The sequence below is a fragment of the Elephas maximus genome, chromosome 15 (assembly GCF_024166365.1).
Source record: "Elephas maximus indicus isolate mEleMax1 chromosome 15, mEleMax1 primary haplotype, whole genome shotgun sequence".
Taxonomy (NCBI): Eukaryota; Metazoa; Chordata; class Mammalia; order Proboscidea; family Elephantidae; genus Elephas; species Elephas maximus.
The window spans coordinates 161,688-183,648 of NC_064833.1; the positions used below are offsets into that span (position 1 = coordinate 161,688).

At 42.8% G+C, this 21,961-nt stretch overlaps 1 protein-coding gene across 11 annotated transcripts; it reads right to left on the minus strand.

Annotated features, from left to right (window-relative positions):
* Nucleotides 1-574: 574 nt before the first annotated feature.
* Nucleotides 575-20,771, minus strand: ZNF34 (zinc finger protein 34). 11 transcript variants are annotated; one of them, XM_049854407.1, is made up of 8 exons: nucleotides 20,705-20,730; nucleotides 13,172-13,313; nucleotides 7,549-7,601; nucleotides 7,111-7,163; nucleotides 6,702-6,789; nucleotides 6,384-6,510; nucleotides 5,806-5,913; nucleotides 579-2,268 (listed from the first exon to the last, which is right to left on the minus strand). In XM_049854407.1, the coding sequence occupies exons 5-8, from the start codon at nucleotides 6,732-6,734 to the stop codon at nucleotides 905-907; spliced, it is 1,632 nt and encodes a 543-aa protein (XP_049710364.1). In that variant the 5' UTR covers nucleotides 6,735-6,789; nucleotides 7,111-7,163; nucleotides 7,549-7,601; nucleotides 13,172-13,313; nucleotides 20,705-20,730; the 3' UTR covers nucleotides 579-904. The 11 variants fall into 11 exon arrangements, with proteins under 11 accessions (XP_049710359.1, XP_049710364.1, XP_049710362.1 ...); XM_049854405.1 differs by having other exon boundaries at nucleotides 7,096-7,190; XM_049854404.1 differs by lacking the exon at nucleotides 13,172-13,313 and having other exon boundaries at nucleotides 7,111-7,190; nucleotides 20,705-20,740.
* Nucleotides 20,772-21,961: the final 1,190 nt, after the last annotated feature.

Sequence of the window (21,961 nt, forward strand, 5' to 3'; positions counted from 1 at the left end):
CATGAAGGAAGAGGTGGTTCTCATGGAAACCACTATGGAGAAATGCAAGCTTCTGAGGAATCAGACAAATGCAATCAATTCCAGTCGCAGACTCATGCTTATTCAGTTAACAAGCAGAGGTTAAAATTACAATGTCCAGTGCAGGAAGGCTTGTGAAAATCAGACTGTGTGTCCACACTGCTGTGCTCAACTCTGCCTCTTAGCAGGCAGGATACCCTCAGTAAACAGTTTCTCAATGACTCAGTGCTGGTGTCAATGGCACAACCATTCTGGAAAGCATTTGGGTCTATGTATCAATGTCCTTAAAAATGTTTATTCTGTCTCTAGGGATATATCCTAAAAACGTAATTTAAAAGAATATGTTAAACCCCTGTAATTAGTCACTGTGGAATAATGTATGTCTAAACGATAAGTTTATCAACTAAAATATGTCAATTGGATATGTTGCTATTTAAAAAGACAACTATCAACACTATGTTGTATCACAGAAAAGAATGGATGATATAATGGTAATCTTTTTAAATTTACAATATAGCAAGTATGCAAAATTCCAGTGTGTTTTTTTGGTGCTGGAGAAACAGCAAAGGTGAAAAGCTGTGATAATGGACGTAACAATATTTTCATTTTGTAAACGCTCTTCAATAGTCTGAATAGAAACATACCAAAGTGGAGACTTCTTTTTTTCTAAGTAAGGGAATTATAGGAGCTTCCCCTTTTTGCTCACCTTTTTGTCTTAATTTCTTTAAAACGAACAAACATGCTTTTGGATTAAGGAAACAGTTTTCTTTAATTACCAAACGTCCTTTCACCCTGACAACACTGTGTGAACAATAAATAAAGGCAGGTAGGTGAGGGTTAAGGAAGCGCACAGTAGGTCTCTGCACTGACGGACTCTCCTCTGCAGTCACGAGGAGAAGTCTTCCCGGAGGTGAATCCTCTGATGCTGAAACACATTGGAGCTGTGGCGGAAGGCCTTCCCACATTCACTGCACCTGTAGGGCTTCTCTCCAGTGTGGATTCTCCGATGCTGTATAAGGTAAGTGCTCTGGCTGAAGGCTTTCTTGCAATCAGTGCATTTGTATGGCTTCTCTCCATGATGCGATCTTTGGTGGTGAATGAGTCTAGAACTGTTGTGAAAGGCCTTCCCACACTCACTACACTTGTAGGGCTTCTCTCCAGTGTGGATCCTCTGGTGTTGGATAAGGTGTGTGCTCTGGCTGAAGACTTTGCCACAGTCATTACATTCATAGGGCTTCTCTCCAGTGTGGCTTCTCTGATGTTCAACAAGTTTGGTTTTTTGTATGAAGGCTTTCTCACATTCATTACATTTATAGGGTTTCTCTCCAGTGTGAATTCGCTGATGTTGGATAAGGTTAGAACTTTGGGTAAAGCCTTTTCCACATTCTTTACACTCAAATGGCTTCTCTCCAGTGTGAGTTCGCCGATGTCGGATAAGGATTGAGCTATCACTGAAGGCTTTCCCACAGTCGTTACATTTATAGGGTTTTTCTCCAGTGTGGATTCTCTGGTGATAAATAAGGGAAGAGTAGGCGCTGAAGTGTTTCCCACACTCACCACACTTGTAGGGCTTCTCCCCAGTGTGAATCCTCTGATGCTTCATGAGGTTGGGCCTCCTATTGAATGTCTTCCCACACTCGTCACACCTGTACGGGATCTCCCCTGAGTGCACCCTCCTGTGATTGATGAACTCACTGCTCTGGCTGAAGGCTTTCCCACACTCATCACACTTGTAGGGCTTCTCCTCACTGTGAAGCCGCTGATGCTTAACAAGGTTAGCACTATACCTGAAGGTTTTCCTACAGTAGCTACAGTAATGCAGTTTTTTCCCAATAAGAATTTTCTGATCTTCATTAACAACTGAATCTGCGTTGTACATTTCCCCAAAATCATGAACTATATTTGTTTTTTTGGACCTGTGTACACGCTTATGGTTGTTGAGGTATGATCTCTGCTCAAAACTTTGCTCACATATATCGCATTTGTAAGGTCTCTGATCTGGGATAGGGCTTGACCCCAACCTGAGGCTTCCCCCAGACTCTTGGCCCCTCTCCTTGCTAGTCACCATGACTGGCCTAGGGCCCTTCTGTCCCACTGGCTTGTCCAGGCACTCCTCCAGCTCCCCAACATGCTCAGTGTATTCTCCCGGGTCAAGCCCCTGGGGAATAATCCCCCTGAGTCGATCCAATTGTTCCCCACCAGACATCTTTCCTGAAGTCAACTCCTTGAGCTCATTCCTGGTCCCACAACCTGAAACAACAAACAGAACATCTAAGGGTCACTTGTTCTGACTCTAGAAGGAAGGTATGAGGATGTTGCTTACCACCTACAGAAAAGCAACTTCATTGTCTCCAGAGTCACAACAGTCTTGCAGAGATGAGTCCCTGGAGTTCAGAGGCTTAAAGACCTCACCCAGGGCCACAGTTACATGGCAGTGCAAAGATTTCAACCCAGATCTTATTAACTTTAACATCATGCCCTTCCATCATTCACCCATGTGTCTGCCTGCCTGTCTTCTACCCACAAAACTGGCCTGAGTGAGGTCAGCACAACTGGACTAAACCAAAAGCAAAGAAGTTTCCTGAATAAACTGAATGCTTCAAAGGCCAGTGTAGCAGGGGCAGGGGTCTGGGGACCATGGTTTTGGGGGACATCTAAGTCAACTGGCATAATAAAATCTATTAACAAAACATTCTGCATCCCACTTTGGAGAGTGGCGTCTGGGGTCTTAAATGCTAGCAAGTGGCCATCTAAGATGCATCAATTGGTCTCAACCACCTGCAGCAAAGGAGAATGAAGAACACCAAAGACACAAGGTAATTACAACCCCAAGAGACAGAAAGGGTCACATAAAACCGGAGACTACATCAGCCTGAGACCAAAAGAACTAGATAGTGTCTGGGTACAACCAATGACTGCCCTGACAGGGAACACAACAGAGAACCCTTAAGGGAGCAGGAGAGCAGTGGGATGCAGACCTCAAATTCTCGTAAAAAGACCAGACTTAATGGTCTGTCTGAGACTAGAAGGACCCCAGTGGTCATGGCCCCCAGACCTTCTGTTGGCCCTGGACAGGAACCATTCCCGAAGCCAACTCTTCAGACAGGGATTGGACTGGACAATGGGTTGGAGAGGGATGCTGGTGAGGAGCTTCTTGGATCAGGTGGACACTTGAGACTATGTTGGCATCTCCTGCCTGGAGGGGAGACGAGAGGGTAGAGGGGGTTAGAAGCTGGAGACATGTACATGAAAAGAGAGAGTGGAGGGAGGGAGCGGGCTGTCTCATTAGGAGGAGAGCAACTGGGAGTATGTAGCAAGGTGTATATAAGTTTTTGTGTGAGAGACAAACTTGATTTGTAAACTTTCACTTAAAGCACAAAAAAATTTAAAAAAAATTAAAAAAAAAACAAAACTGACCTGAGTGGGAATGCAAGAGGCCTGTCCTTACCACTGCCAAAAGGACAAAAGATGGAGGCTTCACAGCACCATGGAGACCAGACCAAGGAGAGGCCCCAAAGATCAGGAAGGACATTTGACAAAGAAAAAAAAAAAATGAGAAAATGTAAGGTCCCCTTGCAACAGTTAATCCACCCAAAAGCATGGCAGGAAAACCAATCGCCTCACATGGAAGGTAGAAGACCAAGTACCTGCCAACCCTAAGGGGAAGGCGTAGAAGCATGCATGGGCTGGGGGTCTCTTGGCTCTCCATAGCAGCCCACATCTGTTCCCAAGGCTTTCCCCAAGTGTCTGAGGAGGCACCTTAGTGAGCCACCAGCACCTCAAACTTCAAGGCACCCACACAGAATGCTCCATGATGCCCTCAAATCTCTATTCCTTCCTTCCTTGACTCAACACACATATTCCCAAACTCCTCCTGTACAGCTGTTTACCAGGAGGAAGACCGACGGTGACAGGCAGCCAGGTGGGGTCCTGCTGTGTGACCCCTCAGAGATCAACACCACCAGCAATACTTAGGATTTTATCCTGATCCCCACTTGCCAGCCAAGTGACCTGGAGCAATTTACCTACCTTTGTGAGCCTCAATTTCCCCATCTCAATAACAAGGGTCATACCAGCTGCTACCTTACAGCACTGTCATGAGAATGGAAGAGGATTAAACAACAGAATGACTGGCAAGCACTCAGCACTGTGCCAGCACCATGCCTGATGCACTGAGTCTTGAAAACAAATAGCTGCATGACGGCTACTTTCATCACTGCTCCCTTCCCACTCCTGAGGGTTCCACCCACTCCTCCACTGCAAATGGCCAATTAACACGTAAAGGTGCTGAACCACTTTATACCTCAAAGATATACAGGTTAAAAGCATGGCATGCTATAACAGCACATCCACCAGAACGTGAAAATAAGAGACAAGTCAGCGCCACCCGGGATGTGCCGCAAACAGAGCTCACAGTCCCTGTGCTGGGAGTTTAAGCGGGAGCTGCCACTTTGGAAAACTGCATTGTCTAAAGCAGACTCTGCGTGTCTTCTGACCAGCAACTCTACTCCTAGGTACGTACACAACAGGAACGCACACTCTGTGAGCCAGGAGAGACACATACATGAGGAAGTTCACAACAGTTCATCCGCAACGACCCAAACTGCAAACAACCCGATGTCCTCCACAAGTAGAATGGAAAATAACTTACGGTATGTTCACACAAAAGAACACTATACGGCAACAAAAGAGAACTGCTGTTCCATAAAGCAACACAGATGACTCTCACATATTGAACAAACGAGGGGCCCTGTGGGGGTGCAATGGGAATGCTAAGAAGAGGTACAGGGGATCCTGGGCAGCTGGAAAGGTTCCCTGCCTTGAATAGGGCATGGTTTTTGGCAAAACTTCACTGAGCTGTAAACTCAGGGCTTGTGCCTTTTCTGTAAGTATCTGCATTCAAATAAGCAAATTTACAAAAGAAAAATTCAAGTCCTTTGAGCCAGCAGTTCCCTCCTAGGACATTATCAGACAAGTGCCAAAAAAATAAATGTGTATGACGAACATCAGAGCCATCCATGGCAGTGAAAACTATAGAACGATCTTCTCATTGGCACTTCCATGTTTATGCCACCACACAGCCACAGGGAACAGTGACCGAGACTCGTGTATAGATACGGAAAAGCATTTAGTGAAAAAGCACGGATGACACAATAGCGCACACGGAATCACAACAGTCCTCTTCCTAAGCAGTGTTTGTACGTGGATGGGACAGACCATGCTAGAAAAGGTAGAGCAGGGCATTTACTAGAACTTGTTTGTCTCTCGGTAATGAGATTTGGGGTGATGCACATTCTCTCACTTTTCCATCATTGTCTATACTCATCAGATGGGTTAATTTAGAAACGCAGAGAATGAAGTAATGGTCTCCATCACTGTGTCCTTCTCTAACTCTCCTTGTAGAGTATGAGTTTTGGAAGGTAGGGATAAACCCCCATGCTTGCATGGTCTATGGGGTCCTGTGGGTACCTTACAGGACACCCCTCCCTCTGCAACCATTCACTCTTCTCTGAACCACCTCTGCCCAGATCACCCCTCCCACATCTCCTCCTCCAATGTTTCCCCTTCCCATTTTCCAAGACAGCTGAAGATTATCCCTTCTGAAGGCATCCAGGCTGATAGAGGGTGACTGCCACAGGCTTATGCAGAAGCCACTCTCATAAGCCTCCTGCGCTGGCCCTGATGTATCTTCTTCTAAATTCCTGAGTCATTAACCAGATACCCTGGACCCCAACAAATGCTTTTTCAGTAACTGAGTCGAGAGCGGAGCAGCCACCCCTCACTTACCTGAGCCATCGACTCTCCCCTTGGTGTCCTGCACATCCAGGACCCACGGCTCATCCCCACGTTCCAGCTGCGAGATCACCCCAGGTTTTGGACCTGCAAGTCCTGCTCCTGGGAAGGAGATGGGGCTGGAGGTTGGTACCAAGGGCACGGGTTGAACCAGTTCAGTCTAGTGCTGGAGTTGCACTGGGGTGGGGGGAGCCCAGGGACATCTGGACACCCTCTGGGAGGGGCAACTCAAGATTGGGCTGAGAGTACTCATGAAGATGAAGATCTAAGCACAGGGAATAAGAGCTCAGGAGCTCTCTCCACTGGAGGTGGGTAACTTCCGTGGGGATGGGTCTGTCTGAGGCAGGGAGGTTGTTCTCCTCCAGGAGCTCAGGGGAGGGTAGGACCGACTCAGGGAAGCTCCCAGCTTCACCTGTCCCTCCTCTCCAAAGACTAAGCCTGACTAGGATCAGGGTTGGCATCACCTATCTCTGGGGCCAGGGCATGAGGAGCCTCTAAGCCCTGGCCCAGCCCCAGCCAAGCCTTCGGTCCCCAACCTGTTCAGAGAGCTGAGTCCCGGGGAGGGGCTTTACCCAGCGAGATCAGGTTCCTGTAGGTCTCCAGCATCACATCCCTGTAGAGGTCCCTCTGAGCAGGGACCAGGTGAACCCACTCGTCCCGGGAGAGTAGCACAGCTATGTCCTCAAAGGTCACCACAGCCTGGAATGACAGGACCCTGCTGTAGTCCCAGGATCCAGCCCAGTGTGGAGCCCTGGATAGGGGGGCAGCAGCACAGGGAGCCCAGGGTCACCCCTTCTATGCTGTTGGAACCCTGGCCCAGAGACACCTGACTGTTCACTAAGGTGGGAAGCTCTCGGTAGTGACCTCACACATCCAGAGAAGACACTCACCTGGGGCTGGGCAGACAGGAGCTCTGCTGCCATCACCAGGTACCCTGGATGTTCCAGGGGCTATGGGCAGGACCCAGTCATACAGGTGCTGAGGGAAGAAAAAGGAACATGTGGAGGCCCAGTCTGGCCCCTTCTTCCATAGCTGGGGCCCCCTTGTATTGTCCTACTCCCATGCCTTCAATAGCCCCCATCTGCCAACACCAACTCCAGGCTGGTCCCAGGGCACTGCCCACCCACAGCCTCTGCTATTTCTGAGAGGCACTTCTGAGGCAGGAGGCCCCCTGTCCCAGGCCATCTCATCATATGTCCCCCACCCCCCAAGGCACAGGAGACTCTGCTCTCTGCCTCTGGCTTCCCCTCCCCAGGCCTGTCCCCATTGCCCATGTGGACGGACCCCCAACTCAACTACCCCCTTAGGTTGTCCTCTTCCTCCTTCTCCCTGGGATGCTGAGTTGTCTCATTCTGGAGGAAGGCAGAGATACTCATTGACTTTATATAACAGAATAGAGACAGAATGTTAAAGGCTTGGGAAGAAAGGGAAATAAAAGTCAACAACATATAGAATATAAAATACAAAGTATGAACCAAAAAAACCAAACATGTTGCTGTCGAGTGGATTCCGACTCATAGCGACCCTATAGGACAGAGTAGAACTGCCCCATAGGGTTTCCAAGGAGCAACTGGTGGATTTGAACTGCCAGTTTTTTGATTAGCAGCCAAGCTCTTAACTAAGCCCCACCAGAGCTCCAAGACAAAGTATAGAATATAAAAAAAAACACAAAATAAGTAGTAGAAATAAGTCCAAACATACTAGTAATGGTAACAAATAGAAAAGAATTAAACTCACTTATTAGAAGCGCAAGACTCTCCAATTAGATACACAAAATACAGCTATTTGACCTAAAATAAAATAACAGAAAGGCTGAACACAAGACAGACAGACCTAACAATCACTATTTAAAATAAAGCTGTTGTAGCTTATATACCTTTTTCTGCATGTTTTAAGCCTTTTACTGAAGTATGGCATTTCTACAGAAGAGTAGATAAGTCCTAGGTGTACAGCTCAATAGAAAATGACAAACAGCACCGACCCACATAACCAGCACCCAGATCAAGAACAAGACCTGCTCCCAGATACCCTGTGCTCTTGCAATCACCACCCCCCAACCCAAAACTGAACTTCTATCCTGACTGCCAATTCCACAGATCAGCTGAGCCTGTTTTAAACTTGATGAATCTATACTCTGCTCAGTATGGTGTTTGTAAGCTTCATATACACTGCTGCATGTGGTTTAGCTATAATACCAATCAAAACAGAAGTGAAAGCAAAAATCATTAACAGGAACAAAGACAGACAATGCATATTATAATAAAAAGAGAAACTCACCAAAAAGCTGTAATAATTACAAACACGTCCATATCTAATTATAAACCTTCAGAATGTCTAAAGCCAAAGTTGACTGAACTACCACTGAGGAATGGCAAACTTTCCTCTGGAGTGAGGAATTTTTAACATACCTCCCCCAGAAACAAGGAGATCAAGTAGAAAATCCTGCACTTAAAAAATAGAGAATATATACATTTTTAATACGCACATTGAATATTACAAAAAGTAACCACAGGGGGCTGCCAGGGGAGGAGGAAGATGGCAAGCAGGGGCTAGGAATAATATGTTGACTTTATTAATTGGAAGCATAATGAGTATTAGGAATCTCCAAAGGAGTGAAGTTATGTGTTGCTCCCATGTTAAAAACTTGTAAACCTTCGGAGCAGAGGGAATGCCTATCTTCAGATAGCCATCTGTTTCCATTTTGTTTTATTATGGTCAAACAATATGACTTGAGAGTACTGCTCTGGTGTCTATGTTCTAGGTTGTGAAGATAATTTTAAAGAGTGGTCTTATTATACTGAAATGCATAATTTAAAAAACTGATATACTGAATTCGACAGTCAAAAAAAGTGAATAGCTGTAATTTTAAAACTAAAAGTGGAAAATTTGCTAAAATGGGAACAAAAGTTTTGATTTCCTGTTTTGTTCTGTTGGTGGGCAATGTACTAGGTAGTACACAAACATGATTTGAAGAATATTTTCATTAACTATTTTTATTTAAAACAGCATTGGATGGAAGTTATCAAGGCAGCTGTTTTCCTGAAAAGTCACCTGTTCCTCCTTGGAATAGCACATTCTCAGGCCACGTTACACCTGAGAGTTTTACTCAGTAAATCTTGATGGTAACTTTGTTTAAAAGCTCTTTAAATAGGATTGAAGCCTGTGTAGGGAGTAAAGTATTACCAAAGCCTACAAAAATCATTTAATCTTGTGTGTTCTCTTTTGTGATAGAGAACATCACTTTCTGTAATTGTTAAAAATCAATAAATGATTTTTTGATAAGTGTTAAATATTTCTTCCCTCACTGGTTATCCTTGCACAGAAACCACTCTTTATATTTGATGGACTATTTTGAGAAAACCCTCCTATCAGCAAGTGTACAATAGTTGTAAACTTGTACATTTAAATAGAATACCTTAAATTCTAGGTTTCAGAAGTCTGCAAAATAGCAAAGAAGACTGGATTTGGAAAGCATGATCTGGAATCTGGTCAAATTCTGAAGCTAAGAGGAATAAATGTGTTCTGACTTTGGATTATAAAACTCCATTTATGATTTTCCAAATACACTTGAAATAAAAATGATTAAATTAAAAAAAAAAAAAAGTAACCACACACCATGCAGCCAAGGAAGTCTCAACAAATTCCCAAGGCTGATACCATCTGGCAAAAATTCTCTGATCACATTGTTGTTATACTCTAAATATATGATAAAAGGAACCCCCAAAAGCAACAACATAGAAAATGAAAATGGAAACAAAGGCTAAGAAAAAGTACAGCCTTAATGAACTTAACATGTGATTAAAAAACAGGATGATCTAAGCATTCAACGAGAAACTAGAAAGAAAATACGAAAGTAATTCGAGGAAAGAAGATGAAAGAATATAACAAAAACATGGCTTAAAAAAACAGGAAACAATCTAAGTATTTGTTATTTGAAAAATGCTAATAAAATACACAAACATCTGTCAAGTCCAATCAAGGGGGGAAAAGAGATGGCAAACCAAATGCTATTAAGAACAAGAAAGGGGGCATTTTAGATTCTACAAGCAGTGTTCTCAGACTGTGGCCCTGGAAGCCCTGGGTTTGGCATGCTCAAGCCTGTTTTCCTAACAACACTAAGATGCTTCTGCTCTTTCACGCTTACCCTCTCACAGCTATACAGTGGAGTCTTCCAAAGGCTACATACATGTGTTAATGGTTGATGGCCTCTCTAGTTGCATATCCTTGTGTTTCAAATTTTTCAGTTCTATTTTCAAAAATACTAAATATTGATAGGTACGACACAAAACCTCTTTGGGGGGCCCTCAATAATCTTTAAGAGTGTAAAACCGTAACATTTGAGAATGGCAGCCAGAAACATTTAAAAACAGTAATATAAATAACTATAAAAACAATTTAAAATATATAAAATGGGCAATAGACTCAAGAATAATATAAACCTAACTAGACAACAACATCATGATAAAAGGAGAGACTATTGAAGTTTTCAAGGATTTCATTTTCCTTGGATCAACAATCAACGCCCATGGAAGCAGTAGTCGAGAAATCAAACGACATATTGCACTGGGCAAATCTGCTGCCAAAGACCTCTTCAAAGTGTTAAAAAGCCAAGATGTCACTTCAAGGACTAAGGTGCATGTCCTGGATTGAACTGTGTCCCCCTAAAATACGTGGGAACTTGGTTAGGCCATGATTCCCAGTATTGTGTGGTTTTCCTCCATTCTGTGATTTTCCTATGTATTATAAATCATAATCTCTGCCTGTGGTTAAAGAGGATTAGAGTGGGATGTAACACCCTTGCTCTGGTCATATCCCTGATCCAACGTAAAGGGAGTTTCCCTGGGGTGGGGCCTATACCACCCACCTTTTATCTTACAAGAGATAAAAGGAAAGGGAAGCAAGCAGAGAGTTGAGGACCTCATATCACCAAGAACAGAGCACCCGGAGCAGAACACATCCTTTGGACCCACAGATAAGCTCCTAGTCCAGAGGAAGACTGATGAGAAGGACCTTCCTCCAGAGCCAACAGAGAGAGACAGGCTTCCCCTGGAGCTGACACCCTGAATTTGGACTTCTAGTCTACCAGACCGTGAGAAAATAAATTTCCCTTTGTTAAAGCCATCAACTTGTGGTATTTCTGTTAGAGCAGCACTAGATAAATAAGTCAGTGCACCTGACCCAAGCCATGGTATTTTCAATCACCTCATATGTATGGGAAAGTGGGACAATAAATAAGGAAGATCGAAGAAGAATTGCCGCCTTTGAATTATGATGTTGGCAAAGAATACTGAATATACCAAGGACTGCCAGAAGAATGAACAAATCTGTCTTGGAAGAAGTTCAGCCAGAATGCTCCTTAGAAGCGAGGATGGTGAGACTTCATCTCACATACTTTGGACACGTTATTAGAAGGGACCAGTCCCTAGAGAAGGACATCATGCTTGGTAAAGTAGAGGGTGAGCGAAAAAGAGAAAGACCCTCAATGAGATGAGCTGACACCATGGCAGCAACAATGGATTCAAACATAGCAATGATTGTACAGATGGTGCAGGACTGGGTAGTGTTTTATCCTGTTGCACATAGGGTCACTATAAGTCAGAACAGACAGTAATCATTAAATAAACTGAACTAGTAGTCAAAGATCTCTCCCAACCAAGGAGTAGAGGTAGTTTATTGGAGGGGGGGAGTACAAGTCTCTTAATTAAATTAACAGATAATCCTATCTTTATTCGATTTGTTCCAGGAAAAAAAAAAAAAATAGAGAATGCTTCCCAACTCATTCCATGAGGTTAATATAACCAGATAAGGGAAATATAAAAATGTAGAGGCCAACTTCATTGTATGACCATAGATGCAAAAATCCTTATAAAATGTTAGCAACTCAAATACAGCAGTATAATGTCAAATAAAAATCCTAAGCAATATAATTTAAAAAATAATAATCTACGTATGTAATGACTGAGTAGGCTTAATACCAAGAATGCCAGGACAATTCAACTTTAGAAAATCTATTACAGTGCTACATCTCAAGAAAGAAACATCTGACAAAAATGAACTCACATCCACTATGTAAAATATCTTAGCAAACTAGGAATAGAAAGTAACATTTCTAATCTCATAAAGACTATTAGAAATCTACAACAAACATTACACTTGGTGGCATCATATTAGAACCATTCCCATTGGAGTCAGTGACAACACAGATGCTCCCTCTCACTGCTGCTATTCCACACTCTACCAAAGAACTGAGCCAATGCAACAACCAAAAAAACTCCATTGTCATCAAGCTGATTTCGACTCATGGTGACCCCATGTGTCAGGTCATGGAAAAAGAAGTACAGGTAGTCCCCAACTTCGATGGGATTCTGTTCAGATGGTTCCATCATAAGTCAGTTCTAACCTAAGTCAAATTTTAAACCTAAGTCAAATACTTTTTTTTTTTTTTTAGTTTTCATTATTATTGTCTTTTATTATCAGTATCGTTATAAATTGATGTTTGTCTTTGGGGGGTTGGAAACACTATATATAAAGTTACATATATATTTTAATACACACATACATATACATATAAAACATACAAATCATTAAAAAAAAATGGCCATAAGTGTAGTTCATCATAACTCGAATATGTCATTAAGTCAGGGACTACGAGTACAAGGAATAAGGATTGGAAGGAAAGAGGTGTAACTATCATTATCTGGGAATGATAAAATCATCTACACAGAAAATCCAAGAGTATCAAAGAGTTATGTATTACCATTGCTATCTACTAGCAGTCAGCAACCAAAGTGACATTCACAACAGCTACAAAAACTATTACAGACAAAAGTAAAACACTTTATTAAGGGACATTAAAAAGGCCTAAAATAAATAAATGGACAATATTCGTAATTGACAGGGCTCAATATCATAAACATGTCAATCTTCCTCAAATTGATCTATTAATTCAATACAATTACAGTCAAAATTTCAATAGGACATAACATGAAACTTAACCAAAATGACTCTAAATATCTCACGAAAAAAGTAGTGATCCAAGATTTGACAAAACCAAACCAAAGCTGTTGCCATCAAGTCAATTCCGACTCATAGCAACCCTATGGGACAGAACAGAACTGCCCCGTAGAGTTTCCAAGGAGTGCCTAGTGGATTTGAACTGCTGACCTTTTGGTTAGCAGCCATAGTACTTAACCACTACGCCATCAGGGTTTCCAAGATTAGCCAAGGCCATGACAGAAAAAAGAACTAAGGAAGGCAGGGGCTTGCCTTTCCAGATATCAAGATTTATTTTAAGTCTACAGTAATGAAAAATGAGGTGAAAAGATAATAGAACAGATTGATGCATACGTTAGTGACATACCTGAAATGGTAATGACAATGGGTAAGGATGTGCTATTGAATATATGGTGTTGGCACCACTGGTTTTCCACAGGAAAAACAAAATTAAATTGGATTCCTGCCTTCTACTGTACACAAAAATATAAGTCAGGTAGGTTGAGGACCTAAATGTTAAAAAAAAAAAAAAAAAAGAAAATTACAACTATTATAAAAAATATGTACAAAAAGTACAAAAACTAAACAGAAAAATTATTTTTTAAAACTTCCTGTACAAAAGACATCACAAACTTAAAAGACAAGCTGCAGAGTGAAAGAAGATATTTGCAACATATGTAAAAAAAGGATAAGTATAGAAAATATATAAAGAATACAAAAAGAAGAAAAACACAAATTATTCAATTAAAAAATGGACAAAAGATATGACCTAGAAAATAAGATAAAGAAATTCAACCATCCAATTAACACCTAAAAAGATTTTCAATGTCTGTAAGAATCAAGGAAATGTGCATTAAAACAGTATTACAAGACTTCTACCCCTCAAGATTGAAGAAAATTTAATACTTTGTAATATCAGATATTGTTGAGGACATGAGCAAGCCTGGAGACTTTTGGCATGCAGTAGGACTGTAAACACTAGAGCCACTATGGAAATCCATCTGACAGGAGCTGGTAGAACTGAAACCCTGCATACTTCTTACTCAGAAACCCTATTTCTAGGTATTTGCCTATAGAAATGCTTGCCAACACACACAAGGAGATACACGAGAATGCTATCACATGTCTGTGTATAAGAAAAACAGAGAAACAACCTTAGTGTCCATAATCAGGGGAATGGGCAAATGACCTGTGGTCTGGTCACAGCAGTTGAAATGAATGAACCACATCATTTTCAAGGAGACAAAGATATATGGTTGAATAAAAATGCTAAATGTACAGTATTGATAGTATGATATATTTGTTGCCATCAAGTCAATTCTGACTCAGAGCAACCCTATAAGACAGAGAAAAACTTCCTCACAGGGTTTCCAAGAAGCCCTGGTGGATTCAAACTGCTAACCTTTTGGTTAGCAGCCAGAGCACTGAAGCACTGTGCCACCAGGGCTCCATAGTATGATATGCATGTAGTTTTTAAAAGACAAACACAATATTAGGTATGTAGAGATATCAGAAAATGGGCTGAAAAGAAGGGACTAGGGAGTGGTGGGTCTAAGAGTAGTTTTACTCTAACAGTAATGTCTTATTTCTTTTCTTAAAAAAATAAAGGCTTGCCCTTAACAGAATCCAAAATATTGAAACACTACAAAGCATCTTCTCTGACCATAAAGCCATAAAAGTAGAAATCGGTAACAGAAAGAGCAGGGAAAAGAAATCAAACACTCGAAAACTAAACAATGCCCTGCTCAAAAATGACTCGGTTACGGGAGACATTAAGGATGGAATAAAGAAATTCATAGGATCCAATGAGAAGAAAAACACTTCCTATCAGAACCTTTGGAACATAGCTAAAGCAGTGCTCAGAGGTCAATTTATAGCAATAAATGCACACATCCAAAAAGAAGAAGGTTTTAAAATCAAAGAATTATCCCTACAACTTGAACAAATAGAAAAAGAGCAACAAAAGAAACCCTCAGGCACCAGAAAAAGGAAATAATAAAAATGAGAGCAGAGTTAAATGAAATAGAGAACAGAAAAACAACTGAAAGAGTTAACAAGACCGAAAGCTGGTTCTTTGAAAAAATTAACAAAATTGATAAACCACTGGCCAAACTGACAAAAGAAAAACAGGAGAGGAAGCAAATAACCCGAATAAGAAATAAGATGGGCGAAACCACAACAGACCCAACTGAAATTAAAAGAATCATATCAGATTACTATGAAAAATTGTACTCTAACAAATTTGAAAATCTAGAAGAAATGGATGAATTTCTAGAAACACACTACCTACCCAAACTAACACAAACAGAGGTAGAACAACTAAATGAACCCATAACAAGAGATGGAAAAGCCAATTAAAAACTCCCAACAAAAAAAAGCCCTGGCTACCAAACTTTCAGAGAAAAGTTAACACCACTACTACTAAAGGTATTTCAGAGCATAGAAAAGGATGGAATACTCCCAAACTCATTCTATGATGCCACCACATCCCTGATACCAAAACCTGGTAAAGACTCCACTAAAGAAGAAAATTACAGACCTATATCCCTCATGAACTTAGATGTAAAAATCCTCAACAAAAGAATTCCACAACATATCAAAAAAATAATTTACCATGACCAAGTGGGATTCATCCCATGTATGCAGGGATGGTTCAACATTAGAAAAACAGTCAATGTAATCCATCATATAAATAAAACAAAAGACAAGAACCACATCATCTCATCAATTGGTGCAGAAAAGGCATTTTGTCAAGTCCAACACCCATTCATGATTAAAAAACTTTCAGCAAAATAGGAATAGAAGGGAAATTCCTCAACATAATAAAGGGCATTTATACAAAGCCAACAGTCAACATCATCCTAAATGGAGAGAGCCTGAAAGCATTCCCCTTGAGAAGGAGAACCTGACAAGGATGCCCTTTATCACCACTCTTATTCAACACTGTGCTGGAGGTCCTAGCCAGAGCAATTAGGCTAGATAAAGAAATAAAGGGCATCCAGATTGGTAAGGAAGAAGTAAAAGTATCTCTATTTGCAAATGACATGATCTTTTACACAGAAAACCCTCAAGAAAACTACTGAAACTAATAGAAGAGTTCAGCAGAGTATCAGGATACAAGATAAACATAAAAAATCAGTTGGATTCCTCTACGCCAACATAGAGAACATCGAAGAGGAAATCACCAAATAAATATCATTTATAGTAGCCCCCAAGAAGATAAAACACTTAGGAATAAATCTAACCAGAGACGTAAAAGACCTATACAAAGAAAACTACAAGACACTACCTGCAAGAAACCAAAAGAGACCTACATAAGTGGGAAAACATACCTTGCTCATGGATAGGAAGGCTCAACATTATAAAACTGTCTATTATACCAAAAGCGATCTACAGATACAATGCAATTCTGATCCAAATTCTGGCGACATTTTTTAATGAGATGGAGAAACAAATCAACAACTTCACATGGAAGGGAAAGAGGCCCCAAATAAGTAAAGCATTACTGAAAATGAAGAACAAAGTGGGAGGCCTCACTCTACCTGATTTTAGAACCTATTTTACCACCACAGTAGTCAAAACAGCCTGGTACTGATACAACAACAGATACATAGACCAATGGAACAGAACTTAAAATCCAGACATAAATCCATCCACATATGAGCAGCTGATATTTGACAAAGGTCCAAAGTCTGTTAAATGGGGAAAAGAGAGTCTCTTTAACAAATGGTGCTGGCATAACTGGACATCCATCTGCAAAAAAAATTAAACAAGACCCATACATACCTCTCACCATGCACAAAAACTAACTCAAAATGGATCAAAGACCTAAATATACAATCTAAAACGATAAAGATCATGGAAGAAAAAAATAGGGACAATACTAGGAGCCCAAATACATGGCATAAACAGTATACAAAACATTACTAACAATGCACAAACACCAGAAGAGAAACTAGATAACTGGAAGCTCCTAAAAATCAAACACCTATGCTCATCCAAAGACTTCACCAAAGGGAGTAAAAAAGATGACCTACAGACTGGGAAAAAGTTTTTAGCTGTGACATTTCCAATCGGCGTCTGATGTCTAAAATCTACATGATACTGCAAAAACTCAACTACAAAAAGACAAATAACCTAATTAAAAAATGGGCAAAGGATATAACAGACACTTCACCAAAGACGACATTCAGGCAGCTAACAGATACATGAGGAAATGCTCACGATCATTAGCCATTAATGAAATGCAAATCAAAACTGCAATGAGATACCATCTCACTCCAACAAGGCTGGCATTAAACCAAAAAACACAAAATAATAAATGCTGGAGAGGTTGTGGAGAGACTGGAACACTTATACACTCCTGGTGGGAATGTAAAACGGTACAACCACTTTGGAAATTGATTTGGCGCTTCCTTAAAAAGCTAGAAATAGAACTACCATACGATCCAGCAATCCCACTCCTTGGAAGATATCCTAGAGAAATAAGAGCCTTTACACGAACAGATACAAGCACACCCATGTTCACTGCAGCACTGTTTACAATAGCAAAAAGATGGAAGCAACCAAGGTGCCCATCAACAAATGAACAGATAAATAAATTATGATATATTCACACAACAGAATACTACGCATCAATAAAGAACAACGAAGAGTCTGTGAAACATTTCATAACATGGAGGAATCTGGAAGGCATTATGCTGAGTGAAATCAGTCAGTCGCAAAAGGACAAATATTGTATGAGACCACTATTATAAGAACTAAAGAAACAGTTTAAACAGAGAAGAAAATATTCTTTGATGGTTATGAGGGTGGGGAGGGAGGGAGGGAAAGGGGTATTCAATAATTAGATAGTATTTTAGGTGAAAGGATAGACACACAATACAGGAGAGGTCAGCGCAATTGGACTAAACGAAAAAGAAGTTTTCTCAATAAACCAACCACTTTGAAGGTCAGAGTAGCAGGGGCAGGGGTCTGGGGACCATGGTTTCAGGGGACATCTATGTCAACTGGCCTAATAAAATCTATTAAGAAAACATTCTGCATCCCACTTTGGTGAGTGGCATCTGGGGTTTCAAACACTAGCAAGTAGCCATCTAAGATGCATCTATTGGTCTCAACCCACCTGCAGCAAAGGAGAATGAAGAACACCAAAGACTCAAGGTAATTATGAGCCCAAGAGACAGAAAGGGCCACATAAATCAGAGACTACATCAGCCTGAGACCAGAAAAACTAGATGGTGCCCAGCTACAACTGATGACTGCCCTGACAGAGAATCCCAGATGGGGCAGGAAATTCTCGTAAAAAGTCCAGACTTAACGGTCTGACTGAGACTAGAAGGACTCTAGAGGTCATGGTCCCCAGACCTTCTTTTAGCCCAAAACTGGAACCATTCCCAAAGCCAACTCTTCAGACAGGGATTGGACTGAACTATAAGATAGAAAATTATACTGGTGAAGAGTGAGCTTCTTGGCTCAAGTAGACACATGAGACTATGTGGGCAGCTCCTGTCTGGAGAGGAGAGGAGAAGGCAAAGGGTGACAGAAGCTGGCTGAATGTACACGGGGAATACAGGGTGGAGAGAGGGAGTGTGCTGTCTCTTCAGGGAAGAGCAACTGAGAGTACATAGCAAAGTGTATATAAATATTTGTTTGAGAGGCTCACTTGATTTCTAAACTTTCACTTAAAGCACAATAAAAAAAGAAAGAAATAGTAAATAAATAAAGGCTCGAAGAACTAGATGGTGCCCACTACCACCAATGACCGCCCAGACAGGGAACAACAGAGTGTCCTTGACGGAGCAGGAGAAAAGTGTGGTGCAGAACTCAGATTTACGTAAAAAGACCAGACTTAACGGTCTGAGACTAGAGGAACCCCAGAAGATACGGCCCCCGGGCTCTGTTAACCCAGAACTAAAACCATTCCGAAGCCCACTCTTCAGACAAAGGTTAGATTGGACTATATACATAAAATAATACTCATAAAGAGTGTGCTTCTTAGTTCAAGTAGATACATGAGACTAAATGGGCAGCTCCTGTCCAGAGGCAGGATGAGAAAGCAGAAAGAGATAGGAGCTGGTTGAATGGACATGGGAAACTCCCGGTGGAAAGGGGGAGTGTGCTGTCACATTACAGGGATTGTAACTAGGGTCACATAACAACATGCGTACAAATTTTCGTATGAGAAATTAACTTGAGCTGTAAACTTTCACCTAAAGCACAATTAAAAAAAAAAAAAAAGGCTTGGAACGAATGTGGCAAAAAGGAAACTGGCAATCCCAGTCACTGGTATTTCTTAATCTATTCTATGTATGTTCTTTTATTTTAAAAAAATTCTCAAAATGTATATATTTTTTAAAGATTTGGAAAAAAAAAAAAAAGAAAAAGAAATCCCTGAGGGACCAAATTATTGGGATGAGGGCTGGGGACCATGATCTTGGAGAACATCTAGCTCAACTAGAATAACATAGTTTATAAAGTAAATGTCCCACGTTCTACTTTGGTGAGTAGCGTCTGGGGCGTTAAAAGCTTGCAAGCGGCCATCTAAGATACTCCACTGGTCTCATCCTGTCTGGAGCAAGGGAGAATAAAGAAAACCAAAGACACAAGGGAAAGATAGTCCAAAGGACTAAAGGACCTCAACTGCCACAGCCTCCACCAGACTGAGTCCAGCATAACTAGATGGTGCCCAGCTACCATCACCAACTGCTCTGACAGGAATCACAATACAGGGTCCCAGGCAGAGCTGGAGAAAAACATAGAACAAAATTCTAACTCACACACAAAAAAAAAAAAAAGACTTATTGGTCTGACAGAGACTGGAGAAACCCCAAGAGTATGGCCCCTGGACACTCTTACAGCTCAGTAATGAAGTCACTCCCAAGGTTCACCCTTCAGCCAAAGATTAGACAGGCCCATAAAACAAAACTAGATGAGCACAGCAGCCCAGGGGCAAGGATAATAAGGCAGGAGGGGACAGAAAAGCTGGTAATGGGGAGCCCAAGGTCAAGAAGGGGAGAATGTTGGCATGTCGTGAGGTTGGTAACCAATGTCACAAAACAACATGTGTCTTAACTGTTTAATGAGAAACTAGTTTGCTCTGTAAACCTTCATCTAAAGTATGACAATAAAAACACACAAGACCAAGAGACAAATAAAAAGGTTCCAAGCCTTTAAAAAAAAAGGCCTCTAAAATATGAACCAAAAAGTTGGCTGCTTGGCTGTGGGGAGGGTGGCCTCGGAGAGAGGGCACATCTAAGGGGACAACTGTTTTGAGAATCTGGCTGCTAAAAGGCACAGGGGCCTACGGGACGGGCTGGGGCAAAAAAAAAAGGGAGGATTATTGATATGGGGCGGTGAAACAAGTTCAGTGTTGCCGGGAAAGTGTGCGTGTGTGTTTTGGCATTAACTGTCCCCAGGAGGCCAGGTGACGCCCCCCACACACACAGGAGGCATGTGGTGGGGGAACCTAGTGGGCGGGAAACGGGGAGATGAATACAAACGACCCCGGGCCTGTGTGCGAAGGAAGGCCGGGCCCGTTTCGCGGACTGGGATTTGAGGGTTGGAAGAGTTTGGAGGGGGATGGGGACTAACGACAGGGGGAGGGGAAGGGCGGGTCACCGGGCGACAGGAAGGGGTCCGAGGCACCCCCGGGCGCGGAAGCATCCTCGTGGGGAGGCCCGGAGCGAGGCATGGGATCTGTTCGGGGGGCCCCAGAGCTGGAGAGGGGTCTGTCGGCAGGACCCTGGGGCGGGGGGTGTCGCCGACGGTCGGGGGGACCCCAGGCCCGCAGCAGTGCGGGAAGGGAGGATTTTGCAGCGGGTGGCGTGGGCATGGCTGGCGCCCCTGTGCAGGCCCCGCGGCCACCTCCGCCCCGTCCCCCTCGGGCCCGCACACTCACCTCAGCGCCGCGGAGGAGCGGCCACCGGCCCAGGCCCCGCCTGCCCCGCCAGCCCCGCCAATCGGAATCGAGCCGGAAGTGACGCGCCAGCCGAGCCCCACGCCGTCCTGGTTACAGGCGCGCTGCGGCTGCTCTGGGACGCAGGGGAACTTGCATCTCGGTGGTATGAGGTTCTGGTCCACCATACCGAGCACCAAAACCCAAACCCGTTGCTGTCCAGTGGATCCCGACACAGAGCGACCTTATAGGACAGGGCAGAACAGCCTCATAGGGTTTCCAAGGAGGTGTAGTGGATTCGAACTCCTTACTTTTTGGTTAGCAGCCTAACTCTTTAACCACTACACCACCAGGGTTGGGTCTCCGAAAACCTTAAGTAGCAATGCTGTAAAAGTTGAGAAAGCTGTCACCAGGTGACAGTCTGGAACCATGACCCAGAGCAGGGACTGTATGGCCAAAGGCTTTGGTGACCAACTTGAAGATTAACCAAAAGAAAAAAAAGATTAACAGATTATAGCAATTCTGTTTTGGGGGGAAAATCTCTCCCGTGAGTTTTAGTTTAGTGAGCAGCTAATGTCACCCAACCAACAAAGGATAAGCGCCGGGTAACCCCACCCTTCCCTCAAGATCCTGTGCTCACCCAGGATGTTAAGTAAATGCTTACTGGTCAAAGAAGCCTGTTTTAGGATGTAACCCATTGTCGCACCCCTGTAAATGGGCCCAGAATCCACGCTAACTAGTCTCAGAGGCCTCTGTCCACCCTTAAGGGTTGTCCATCGCAGACTTTCTTGCCTCCAGGGCCTCATGGATGTTCCAAGGGCAGCCAGCCCGATTTCGTCTTTCCAACCCCCTTGAATTTAGCCACGGGGCCCCTGCTTGCTGATGCCTAGGGCTTCTTGCACAACGCCGACTCAGACCTGCCGCAGGGCCACTCTGAGGGGCGGTGCCCTGGTCTGCAGAGAAGATCATGGGCCAGACTTGGCAGGCCCTGCAAACCCTGTGGTCTGTGCTTGGCAGAGAGTGGGTCTTGCCCTGTGAGTGGGGCAGCAGCAGGGACGGGAGAGGAGGGCTGGGAGCCAGGAGAGCCGATGGACGGCTGGAACTGCAAAGGGCCCCCCTGAGGAATACTCTCATTGTCACCACATCCTCTAACTCTGTCCCATTTTGGGAAATCGTGTCCATCGTTTTGAATCGTTCTGTTTTCAGCAACCCCAAGTGGGAGATCAACTCCCATGGTGCAAGAGCTGAAGGAATAAGCAT